At 45.5% G+C, this 12,526-nt stretch overlaps 1 protein-coding gene across 2 annotated transcripts in view; it reads right to left on the bottom strand.

Moving 5' to 3' along the window:
• The window catches only part of LOC135182289 (contactin-3-like), a 163,999-nt gene that overhangs the window by 39,808 nt on the left and 111,665 nt on the right, over positions 1–12,526 (bottom strand). For both annotated transcript variants that reach the window (XM_064156187.1, XM_064156188.1), the window contains exon 7: positions 1,167–1,303. In XM_064156187.1, the coding sequence (XP_064012257.1) occupies positions 1,167–1,303 (137 nt within the window). The remainder of the gene's footprint in view (positions 1–1,166; positions 1,304–12,526) is intronic.

Below are 12,526 nucleotides of genomic sequence, written 5' to 3'. Positions count from 1 at the left end.
TCAAGTAAAGGTGACCCTAAGAATCATAGAATCATAGAATCAACCAGGTTGGAAGAGACCTCCAAGATCATCCAGTCCAACCTAGCACCCAGCCCTAACCAATCAACCAGACCATGGCACTAAGTGCCTCATCCAGTCTTTTCTTGAAGACCCCCAGGGATGGTGCCTCCACCACCTCCCTGGGCAGCCCATTCCAATGCCAATCACTCTCTCTGTGAAGAACTTCCTCCTAACATCCAGACTATACCTACCCTGGCACAACTTGAGACTGTGTCCCCTTGTTCTATTGCTGGTTACCTGGGAGAAGAGGCCACCCCCCACCTGGCTACAATGCCCCTTCAGGTAGTTGTAGACAGTAATAAGATCACCCCTGAGCCTCCTCTTCTCCAGGCTAAACACCCCCAGCTCCCTCAACCTCTCCTCATAGGATTTGTGCTCCAGGCCTCTCACCAGCTTTGTTGCCCTTCTCTGGACATGTTCCAGCACCTCAACATCTTTCTTGAATTGAGGGGCCCAGAACTGGACACAGCACTCAAGGTGTGGCCTGACCAGTGCTGAGTACAGGGGAAGAATAACCTCCCTTGTCCTACTGGCCACACTGTTCCTGATCCAGGCCAGGATGCCATTGGCTCTCTTGCCCACCTGGGCACACTGCTGGCTCATCTTCAGCTACTATCTATCAGTACCCCCAGGTCCCTTTCCTCCTGGCTGCTCTCCAGCCACTCAGTCCCCAGCCTATAGCGCTGCTTGGGGTTGTTGTGGCCAAAGTCAGGACTTCTCACTGTTTTCATCAAGGAGTTGGAATATATTTTCATATGACCTTTAATGAAATGCCAATAGCAAGAATAACAACATCATGTCACTCCTCTATCCCTCATGTATGGTTCTTAATGTAGAACTGTAATTAAACTTCCTTCTCCAGGCTTTCCTTACGTATTTATTTCTGTGCCTCTATCATTGCTTTTAAATCTGCTTTTAGCTGAGGTATTTTTAGACAACATAATTTGTATTTCTGGTGTTTTGAAGTTTCCATCTGGATGCTGTTGACAAACACACAAAGGCCAGTCTCAGGTATTTCTCTGGACTGATGGCATGGACTTCTGTGAATTCTCATGGGAAGCACTGTTAATTTTACATAGCACTATGTTTTCAAAACAGAATATTACCTCTATTGACAGTTGTTCTCCATTCTTCAGCCACCTATAGGATGGTTTGGGCTTCCCACTTGCTCTGCAATCCCAGTATAAGGTGTCCTCCACAGCAGCTTCAGTATCCTTTATCACCTGGACCCAGTGAGGTTTTGCTGCAGATGAATAAATACACATCAGTAGTAAGAACTCCAACAAGTTCTTGCTCCATGTAGAAGCATAGAATGTCAGGGGCTGGAAGGGACCTTGAAAGATCATTTGGTTCAGCTCCCCTGCCAGATGAGAATCAAAGGGTTAATTTGCATGGCACTCATCAATTTTCTGGTATGGTTTGTACCAAGAGAGGTTCTCACTGGTTCAGCTTCAAGTGACCTCAGGAAGCAAACTACTTGCTGGTCACAGAATCCCAGAGTGTTAGGGATTGGAAGGGAACGCATTCCAAGCCCTCTTCAAGGGAAGGATCAGGAATGCATCCAGGTGGGTTTTGAAAGTTTCCAGGGAGAGAGAGACCCCAAACCTCTATGTTTCAGTGCTCTGTCACCCTCACCATAAAGAAGAGTTTCCTCGTGGGGAGACAGAGCCTCCTGTGTTCTAGCTTGCACCTGTTGTTCCTTACCCTATCACTGGGCACCAGCCAAAAGAGTCTGGCACCTTCATCTTGACACCCATCCCTCAGATGTTGAGAAGATCTCCTCTCAGCTTTCTCTTCTCCAGTCTAAACAGCCCCAGGTTGTTCAGGCTTTTTAGACATTCAAGTCCCCCAAGCATCCCTGCAGCTCTCCACTGGACCCTCTTAGAAGATTCCTGTCCCTCTTGCTGTCCTGGTGGGGCATAAACCCTGCCAGGCCATTTTAGCCCTTGCTCTCCTCCTTCTGTTCTGGGGAATGTCCAGGGAAGTTGAGTCAGATGAGCAACGCCTTGAGGTCTAGGGGCTTAGCACCACATATCAGGTGTCTTGTGCTACCCTCGCTGGGACTGTGTGGTCAAAGCAGGCACAGAGCTTTGAAATCCTTGGCCAGACCAATGGTGCTAGTGCCTATTAGCCAATTTGATTTTCAAACTGAAGTATTTAAAGGGGGGTGATTTACAAACCACCTTTCTGCATTAAGCCTCTGCCATTTGTGGCTAGTCAAGCAGGAATCAAGGCAGCCACGTGTATGCAGCTCACACCTGCCAGCTTAGCAGCAACTCAGTTCTCTCCTTCCATTCTGCCTGGAAGATTTTGTGTTGTACCCTGGGATCATCATCACGAGTTTGAAAGTGACTTTGATACAGAAGACTTACTCAGGGACCAAAAGTGTTGTGAGTACATCTGCTGGAATGAATACTAAAGGCTCCATCAGCCCAGCTAGAATTTTTCCTGGTTTTGCATTACTATTTTCCAAGTTCTGATTGTTGAAACTGTTTGATTCTGTGCAGTTACTTCCTGTCTATCAAAAAGCCAAAGAGTCTCAGGGAATTTTCCTGAATTTTGAATATTATTAATAAAAATTACCATACATAAATTGATAGTAATACTTAATAACCAGTTATTAATTTCTAATACAATAAGGAGGGGGGGCCCTCAAACTGGGCCACCAGGTGTAGTCTCACCAGGGCAAGATAGAGGGGGAGGAGAACTTTCCTGAACCTGCTGGACACACTTTTCTTATCATAGAATCATAGAATCAACCAGGTTGGAAGAGACCTCCAAGCTCATCCAGTCCAACCTAGCACCCAGCCCTATCCAGTCAACCAGACCATGGCACTAAGTGCCTCATCCAGGCTTTGCTTCAACACCTCCAGGGACAGACTCCACCACCTCCCTGGGCAGCCCATTCCAATGCCAATCACTCTCTCTGCTAACAGCTTCCTCCTAACATCCAGCCTAGACCTCCTCTGGCACAACTTGAGACTGTGTCCCCTTGTTCTATTGCTGGTTGCCTGGCAGCAGAGGCCAACCCCACCTGGCTACAAACTCCCTCGAGGTAGCTGCAGACAGCAATGAGGTCTGTCCTGAGCCTCCTCTTCTGCAGGCTGCACACCCCCAGCTCCCTCAGCCTCTCCTCATAGGGTTTGTGTTCCAGGCCTTTCACCAGCTTGATGTGCCCCAGGATGCCATTGGTGCTCTTGGCCACAAGGACACATTGCTGTCCCTTGGAGAACTTGCTGTCCAAGGTCTTTTTCTATGGAGCTGCTTCAACACATTTTTATCACAAGCAGTAAACTGAAAGAAAACTGAGTTTACAAACCACTGAAGCCAAACTGGGTGAAACCAATATTTAAAGCACTAATCATTAAAGGACACAGCTTTGAAACTGAGGTACATGCAAGACTAAGATATTAGTGCTAGGACTGAAATTAAATAATTGATGTAGCTAAATCATCAAATGAATCCTGAAGAGAGTCCTTTAAGTCCTGAAATAAAATTCAATGGAACATAAACTCTAGTTCTAAATGCCATTTGAATTGTTTTTTAATGCCAGGTCTGGATGAATGGGTAGATAGATGAGACTGGTTTGGAAAACCATTTGGGTGATGGAAATCAAAATGTGGCCTCAAGAAAAAGTAATGAAAAACACTGATTAAAAAAATCTATTTCTAGCTATATATTTGTACTGATGATCTGGACAAGGGGATTGAGTCCAGCCTCAGGAAGTCTGCAGATGACACCAAGCTAGGAGCAGGTGTGGAGCTGTTGGAGAGCCCTGCAGAGGGACTTGGACAGGCTGGATGGGTGGGTAGAGGCCAATGGGATGAGACTGAACAAGGCCAAGTGCAGGGTTCTGCACTTTGGCCACAACAACCCCAAGCAGTGCTACAGGCTGGGGACAGAGTGGCTGAGAGCAGCCAGGAAGAAAGGGACCTGGGGGTGCTGGTAGAAAGTAGCTGAAGATGAGGCAGCAGTGTGCCCAGGTGGCCAAGAGAGCCAATGGCATCCTGGCCTGCATCAGGAACAGTGTGGCCAGCAGGACAAGGGAGGTTATTCTTCCCCTGTACTCTGTACTGGTCAGGCCACACCTTGAGTGCTGTGTCCAGTTCTGGGCCCCTCAATTCAAGAGAGCTGTTGAGGTGCTGGAACAGAGTTTAAAACACCTGTTACAGCTTTCATAGGGGAAAAAATAAAAGCTCATTGGGAAAAGAACTAATATCAGCACGTGGAAGGCAACAGCAGTTTATGCCTTTAGTGCTGTTTCCCACAACAGAGCTCATTCCTGTGAATTTGCTTTGCATCTATTCAATTTACTAGAGAGTTTATTATCTCAATATATGCTCTTCCACCCAGAAAAGACAAATTCTGGACTTTGCAAAACAGATAGAAAGCAGAATGAAACTTGGTTGCAAATACATCCAAGGGCAAAAGATTTTTCCAGAGTCAATCTGATTACCTTAAAGCTTTTCATAAAGTGGTAATTTAGGAACATCTCACACTCGTTGCAGAGCAGCTGGGGAGGCAAAAGGGGAGGCAAAAGGGGAGGCAAAAGGGGAGGCAAAAGGGGAGGCAAAAGGGGAGGCAAAAGGGGAGGCAAAAGGGGAGGCAAAAGGGGAGGCAAAAGGGGAGGCAAAAGGGGAGGCAAAAGGGGAGGCAAAAGGGGAGGCAAAAGGGGAGGCAAAAGGGGAGGCAAAAGGGGAGGCAAAAGGGGAGGCAAAAGGGGAGGCAAAAGGGGAGGCAAAAGGGGAGGCAAAAGGGGAGGCAAAAGGGGAGGCAAAAGGGGAGGAAGAAAGAGTCCCTGTTGCTACAGGAAAGTATTACTATTTAAGAGATGAGTTTTGGAAGCACAGAAGGTCAGATTAATTCCTGTTGAACCTGCTTCCACAGCGGAGTCACACCTGCAATTAATTCTAGCCAGGGAAATGAATGACTGGCCAAAAGGAAGTCTGCAGCACAGCTGAGAGCTGAAGCTGCTCCATAGCCAGGGGCACAAGACCAGCAGACCAATGCTTGGGTGAGGGTTTGCACTAATTGCATTAAAAATAGGATTCACTCCTCTCTAGCCCACAGATTTCTTCTCCATCAGGTGTTCTGCGAGGCAGAGAAGAGATCTGAACATGATGATGCACAACAGCACCCTTCTGATAAGAAGGATTAATACTATTTATCATGCTTTGGCTTAGCCTCTCACAGAAGACCTTACTAGAATTATGTTGATTGAGGTATTAACAAAGGGGGGTTTGGAATTCAATCAGTACTTGCTGCAGGGAAATGCTGTTACTACCTTTGTTTTGCACATCCCTTATGCCTCATGAGGTTTTAACCAGTTTGGGTTTTTTACACTCTATTTATCAAGGTTTTTACACTCTGTTTATCTGAGGCACTTAGTGCCATGGTCTAGTTGACTGGATAGGGATGGGTGCTAGGTGGGACTGGATGAGCTTGGAGGTCTCTTCCAACCTGGTTGATTCTATGACTCTAAGGTCAGCTTTAAAATAAGCTGATCTTAGTGTCAGACAGATGTGCTATCTTACTGATAATGACTTCAGTTAAATCTTCATCTGCTAAGGAGGAGCTGAAGAAGGAGCCATTGCTTTATCTCCCTTTGTGTTTGCCCCACCTGTGTCAAGGGGCTGAAAGCTCAGGCCTCCATGTCACCATGATTCCTGCACTTTGCATACCTAAGTATTTATGCAACAGTGCTTGAATTATTGATGGATCCATACATGTGCAATCTTTCATATCTGCTGCCTATCTCCACTTGAAAGTAGGTTAAATATAGTTTATTTACAAGTCCTTGGATTCAATTCCATTAATATGAAAAACACTGTCTGTGCCATAAATCTTACTTCAGAACTCTTCACATCAGACAGTCCCCATAGTAGATATGATAAAGTAGGTCTCTTTGGAAAGCATGGCAGCAGGGCAAACACTCAAACCAGAAATGAACAGGACAGTTTCCCAAGCCACAGTATGAGAAATTTATGGTGTTTGCATATCCACCAGAGAGGGATGAGGTAGACTTTAAAGATGTTCTTGAGGAAGAGGAGGCTCAGGGAGACCTTATTGCTCTCTACCATTACTTAGCAATGAGGTTGTAGCCAGGTGGGGTTGGTCTCTTCTCCCAGGCACTCAGTGACAGAACAAGAGGACACAGTCTCAAGCTGTGCCAGGGTAGGTTTAGGCTGGATGTTAGGAAGTTCTTCACAGCAAGAGTGATTGACACTGGAATGGGCTGCCCAGGGAGGTGGTGGAGTCACTGTCCCTGAAGGTGTTGAAGCCAAGCCTGGCTGAGGCACTTAGTGCCATGGTCTGGTTGATTGGACAGAGCTGGTTGCTAGGTTGGCCTGGATGATCTTGGAGCTCTCTTCCAACCTGGTTGATTCTATGATTCTCAGAAGGGGTGCTGAGATCTAACTTGTAAATAATTTGTGGGGTCCCATGTATGAAGGATGCCAGCAAGGATTTTTATACATGATTTTCTTCAGAGTAGGAGACTCCAATAAAAATCTCTTTTAATTCTTGAGGTCACTGAAAATGAACAGAGGAGAAGCAGAGCTTCAAGCTCAGGACATTTTGTCTAGACACTGCACTCTCCCAGTGAGCACTGAGGTCTGCCAGGCCTCTGCCTGGAGGCAGAAGACTACAGGAAGCTCTTCTAGAGCAGTCCCTAATTGGGGCTTGCACATAAGATGCAGTCTGCTTATATACCTATCTCTACTTGGAAATTTATAGCATGAAAGCTGGGCTGCAAATCTCCTTTGAAAATCCTTTTGGATAGCTCAGCAGTTGGGCAATAAATCAGAGTCAAAAGGAACTTTCCATAGTTCAAGAGAAAGCAGCTATGAAGCATACTGAGGTAGAAAAACAACCAGAAAATGTGACCTTCATTTTGCTAGGCTGTAGATCTGAAAGTCAGGCTATGGCACTCATACTGATGCCTACAGCAATGATGAACCTTATTTTACCTCAAAACTCAAAGGGACTTTAAGCATGATTAACTTTTTTTTCTGATAGAACAACTGAGCCTAGAGAAATATCTCACACCTCCCTGAAGCTGTCTGGTTTTTGACTTCCATTCAGAAACAAAAATGCTCTCAAGCAACAGGTAATTGATACACCACTGGGGACAGTTTTAGTATGGAGAAGGGATGGACAATTACTCTCTGTAGAAAGGAAGTTAGTAGCATTGACAATTAAACTCTAGGCTGATCAAACTCAGCAATTCCTTGATAATATTGGATAGGATCACAGAAGGATAGGGGTTGGAAGGGACCCAAAGACATGATTGAGTCCAACCCCCCTGCCAGTGCAGGACCACCTAGGGCTGGTCATAGAATGGTTTAGATTGGAAGGGACCTCAAAGATCATCCAGTTCCAAATCCCCACCATAGGCAGGGACACCTCCCACTAGAAAAGGTTGCTCAAGGCTTCATCCAAGCTGGCCTTGAACACCTCCAGGAAAGGAGTATCCACAACCTCTCTGTGCAACCTGTGACAGTTTCTCACCACCCTGACTGTAAAGAACTCTTTCCTAACACCTAGTTAGAATCTCCCCTCTGCCAGTTTAAACTCATTACCCTTTGTCCTGTCATTACAAGTCCTTGTCAATAGTCCCTCCCCAGCCTTCCTTCAGATACTGGAAGGCTACTATCAGGTCTCCTCAAAGCCTTCTCTTCTCCAGGCTGAAGAGTCCCAACTCTTGAAGCCTGTCCTTGTAGCAGGCATAGAGGTGCTCCAGGAATGCCAGGTGCTCCAGGTCACACAGGAGCAAATTCAGGATGGCTTTGAAAGACTCCAGAGAAGGAGAGTCCACAGTCTCCCTGGGCAGCCTGCTCCAGTGCGCTGTCACCTTCCCAGTAAAGAAGTTTCTGCTCTGGTTGAGGTGGAACCTCTTGTGTTCTAGTTTATATCCATTATTCCTTGCCCTGTTAGAGGGATTTATAATGTGTAGTTTTGTAGCTAACATTTTGAAGACATCTCCATGAAAGAGTCAGGCCAGCAGACAAATGCCTTAAACAGCAAGACTCTTCCACACACACACAATAATGCTGTTTTAGTGTAATTTTGGTGGCACATTAACAGCAAAGACATAAAATACAGAAGCATTTTTCAATATACTAAAATATGTAGTGTCTATTACTGGGGGTTCACCTGCAGACCCCTACTGCAGAACAAGAAAACAGTGATATGGGAAAAGAGATAGAGAATGTAGAGTGTAGAAACCTAATTAAATCATTAACTATGTGAGCACTGATATAAAGCATCATCAATCAGATAATGGGGGTTGGTCTCTTCTCCCAGACAACCAGTAATAGAACAAGGGGACACAGTCTCAAGTTGTGCCAGGGGAAGCCTAGGCTGGATGTTAGGAGGAAGTTGTTGTCAGAGAGAGTGATTGGCATTGGAATGGGCTGCCCAGGGAGGTGGTGGAGTTGCTGTGCCTGGAGGTGTTCAAGCAAAGCCTGGATGAGGCACTTAGTGCCATGGTCTGGTTGACTGGCTAGGGCTGGGTGCTAGGTTGGCCTGGATGATGTTGGAGGTCTCTTCCAACCTGGTTGATTCTGTGATTCTATAAACACAAAGAGGTTAAGCTTGAGAGGGTCTTGAATCACTCTCATGGAGAAGAATGCTGTATTCAAAGATGAGAACATTGGAGACTACAGCCAAGAATGTGACCCACAACTGATGCCAGGTGCATGAAAGGTAGAGAGGTCAGACTGAGGAAGATGTCAGCCTTCCTCCCAAACACTCTGAAAGGCAACCACCAGTTGGCAATGAGCATGCATGAAGAGGTGGCACAGTATGGAAATGAGTGCCAGGAACTGATTGTAATAACTCCACCTATTCCCAGAACTGATTGTACTAACCCTACCCCTGCACTGAATGGGCATGATTTTGTAGCATCAATATTTCACCTGGGCAAGGTGAAGGTGTGCAAGGGCTTTGGGGAATGACCTGCCCTGCTCACCCAGCGCTGATTAAACATGCCTTACCTAACAACACTTTGTGTGTTGGGAAATCTCATTTTCCATGAGTCAACAGCAGCAGATTTTTCTTCTCTTGGTAAAACACTTTGGTTCTTGTCAACCATAAGTTCTGTTAGATCAGCACCTGCTAATTAAGACTAGAGGGCTGGGTTTTGTTCAATTATATCCTAAACTGTTTCGCACAGCTCTACCTTGTTACATGTTTAATTGCATCTTAAAATACCAAAATGTAATTGTTTCATCTCTTCTCACTCTTCCATGCCATGAAATGCCTCTATAGATTCTTTCTTCTTCTCTAATCTCTTTATGGAAAGGGCTAAAAAGTGATGACAAAACGAACGGACTAACAGAGTGAAAGCAAATGATTTATATATTCAGGTTTTATATTAAATCAAAGTCAGATAATCATGTCCTATTTTTAGCATGCTCTGAAGTCCCCTGAGGAGAAACATGACATTAAATAAATGTTGGAACAGTACAAATGACAATAAGCTGAACATTTCTTTCTCTGGAGGCTTTCAAAACCCACTCGGTTGCGCTCCTGTGTGACCTGCCCTGGGTGATCATGCTTTGGCAGAGAGGTTGGACTCACTGACCTCTAGAGGTCCATTCCAACTCCTAACCATAGAATCATAGACTCAGCCAGGTTGGAAGAGACCTTCAACATCATCCAGTCCAACCTATCCAGTCCAGCCCTATCCAATCAACTAGACCATGGCACTAAGTGCCCCATCCAGGCTTGGCTTCAACACCTCCAGGGACAGTGACTCCACCACCTCCCTGGGCAGCCCATTCCAATGCCAATCACTCTCTCTGCCAACAACTTCCTCCTAACATCCAGCCTAGACCTCCCCTGGCACAACTTGAGACTGTCCACCCTTGTTCTACTGGTGGTTGTCTGAGAGAAGAGCCCAACCCCACCTGGCTACAGCCTCTCTTCAGGTAGTTGTAGACAGCAATGAGGTCACCCCTGAGCCTCCTCTTCTCCTGGCTAAAACAACCCTGACATTCCTTGATTCTGTGATCTGATGTTGGGCTTTGCTTGATAAAACTCTTCACAAGGAAAAATAATCTATGAGTAATATTAGGAATATTTCAGAGTATCTCTTTTTACTGTTGACTTCAATTATTGGTAGGGAGTTGTATTCAAAAGCCACAATAAATTGAAGTGAAAAAAAAAAAAACACAAACAAAACAAAACCCACAAACAAATCACCATGAAAAACAAAAACAAAACCCACATCTATCACAAGCATATTTTATTTTTCATGAAGAGAGTTACTGATGTGCAGAGAACTTGAGAGCTAAGCATATTTATAAGCATTCTTAAGAGAATCACTACGGACACAAATGAAGCTGAGCTTCCTTCCATTATTGGAAGAGGAAGCAGGATAGCATGGAAAAGCTAAGTAAGAGTTTTTTACATCAAAGCATACACTTTGGCCACAATGACCCCAAGCAGGGCTACAGGCTGTGGACAGAGTGCCTGGAGAGCAGCCAGGAAGAAAGGGACCTGGGGGTGCTGGTTGATAGTAGCTGAAGATGAGCCAGCAGTGTGCTCAGCTTGCCAGGAGAGCCAATGGCATCCTGGCCTGCATCAGGAGCAGTGTGGCCAGTAGGACAAGGGAGGTTATTCTCCTCCTGTGCTCAGCACTGGTCAGGCCACAGCTTGAGTGCTGTGTCCAGTTCTGGGCTCCTCAATTCAAGAGAGATGTTGAGGTGCTGGAAGGTGTCCAGAGTAGAGCAGCAAGGCTGGTGAAGGGCCTGGAATACAAACCCCATGAGAAGAGGCTGAGGGAGCTGGGGATGTTTAGCCTGGAGAAGAGGAGGCTCAGGGCAGAGCTCATTGCTGTCTACAACTACCTGAAGGGAGGCTGTAGCCAGGTGGGGTTGGGCTCTGCTGCCAGGCACCCAGCAACAGAACAAGGGGACACAGTCTCAAGTTGTGCCAGGGGAGGTCTAGGCTGGATGTTAGGAGGAAGTTGTTTGCAGAGAGAGTGATTGGCACTGGAATGGGCTGCCCAGGGAGGTGGTGGAGGCACCGTCCCTGGAGGTGTTCAAGCAAAGCCTGGACCATGGTCTAGTTGATTGGCTTAGTCTGGGTGCTAGGTCGGACTGGATGATCTTAGAGCTCTCTTCCAACCTGCTTGATTCTATGATCATTCCCTGAAAACCTCATTTTCCAAATTTCAAGTTTTACAGTTTGAGCTCATGAGACAAATCTGAAGGAAGTGTTCTGCTTCTTAGCAGTGCAGTGAAACCTTTCAAGCTCTTGTTCAAGAGCAGCTTTATGGCTCATTTACAGCAATCTTTAGATTCTGCAAAGAAAGGAAAACCTTCTAATTCCCAAACTGATTTTATTGGTTGGTTTGGGGGGTTTTTTTTTGTGTCTATGTATTGTTCCCTGAAGAGAATTATTTTTCACTATACTTTGCTAAGATGACTTAACATTAATCCCAAGTCTTCTTACACTCTTAGTGCCATGGTCTGGATAGGGCTGGGGGATAGGTTGGACTGGATGATGTTGGAGGTCTCTTCCAACCTGGTTGATTTTATGATTCTTCTTTTTTCCCAGGCAGGGTTAAAAAGTGCTTTTTGCTTTTGAAGAGAGACAAATAAATGTTTTCCCTGATGAAATAAAAAGGAGTTTGTCTCTTTGTGGTGCTTGTATTCTTCTACATACAATTAGCAGACACATCTCAGACTTCTATCAGTAAAATATTTTAACAGCAGCCCACATCCCCTGCCATTACCACACAGATTTTAGTCATCTTTGCCAGAGTTGCTACATCCTGGCAGATGGATGCTTTTTATTTTAAGTTGTCAGTATGCTGCATTAATTTCTCCCCAAACCTCATCTGCTTTTAGAACAACTTCCTTAAATATCAACCTTTTATTGGAAGACTAAGCAGCATATGGTTGGATTTCTTCATCAGCCTGATTCCTGAGCCTCGATAGCAGCCGCAGTGGCAAGCCATCAGAAATGATCTTCAGTTACAGAACATTATTAATCCACAAACAGAGCAGAAATCCTTCAAATTATCAGAAAGTGTTCAAATGATACTACCCTGAGCACAGACTTGTTGGCATTCCAATTGTGACAACAAAGCAAGCAGCAAAGTCAGAAGAGATTACGGAAATCTACTTCATTCTGCAGAATGGGCTTCATTAAGCAGAACTAATGAAACAGTTGGAGTTCCATTACTGCTGTCACAGGTCCCATCACTCCTTTCAGTCTATCCATATGAGTGATGAACCCTATATGGTCAGATATTTATAGACTCATATAGAATCATAGAGACACATAGAATCATAGAATCAACCAGGTTGGAGGAGACCTCCAACATCATCCAGTCCAACCTAGCACCCAGCCCTATGCAGTCAATCAGACCATGGCACTAAGTGCCTCATCCAGGCTTTGCTTCAACACCTCCAGGGACAGCAACTCCACCACCTCCCTGGGCAGCCCATTCCAA

Source organism: Pogoniulus pusillus, chromosome 16, assembly GCF_015220805.1.
Source record: "Pogoniulus pusillus isolate bPogPus1 chromosome 16, bPogPus1.pri, whole genome shotgun sequence".
Taxonomy (NCBI): Eukaryota; Metazoa; Chordata; class Aves; order Piciformes; family Lybiidae; genus Pogoniulus; species Pogoniulus pusillus.
The sequence above is the reverse complement of the archived record's forward strand: the minus strand, read 5'-3'. Positions and strand labels throughout refer to the sequence as shown.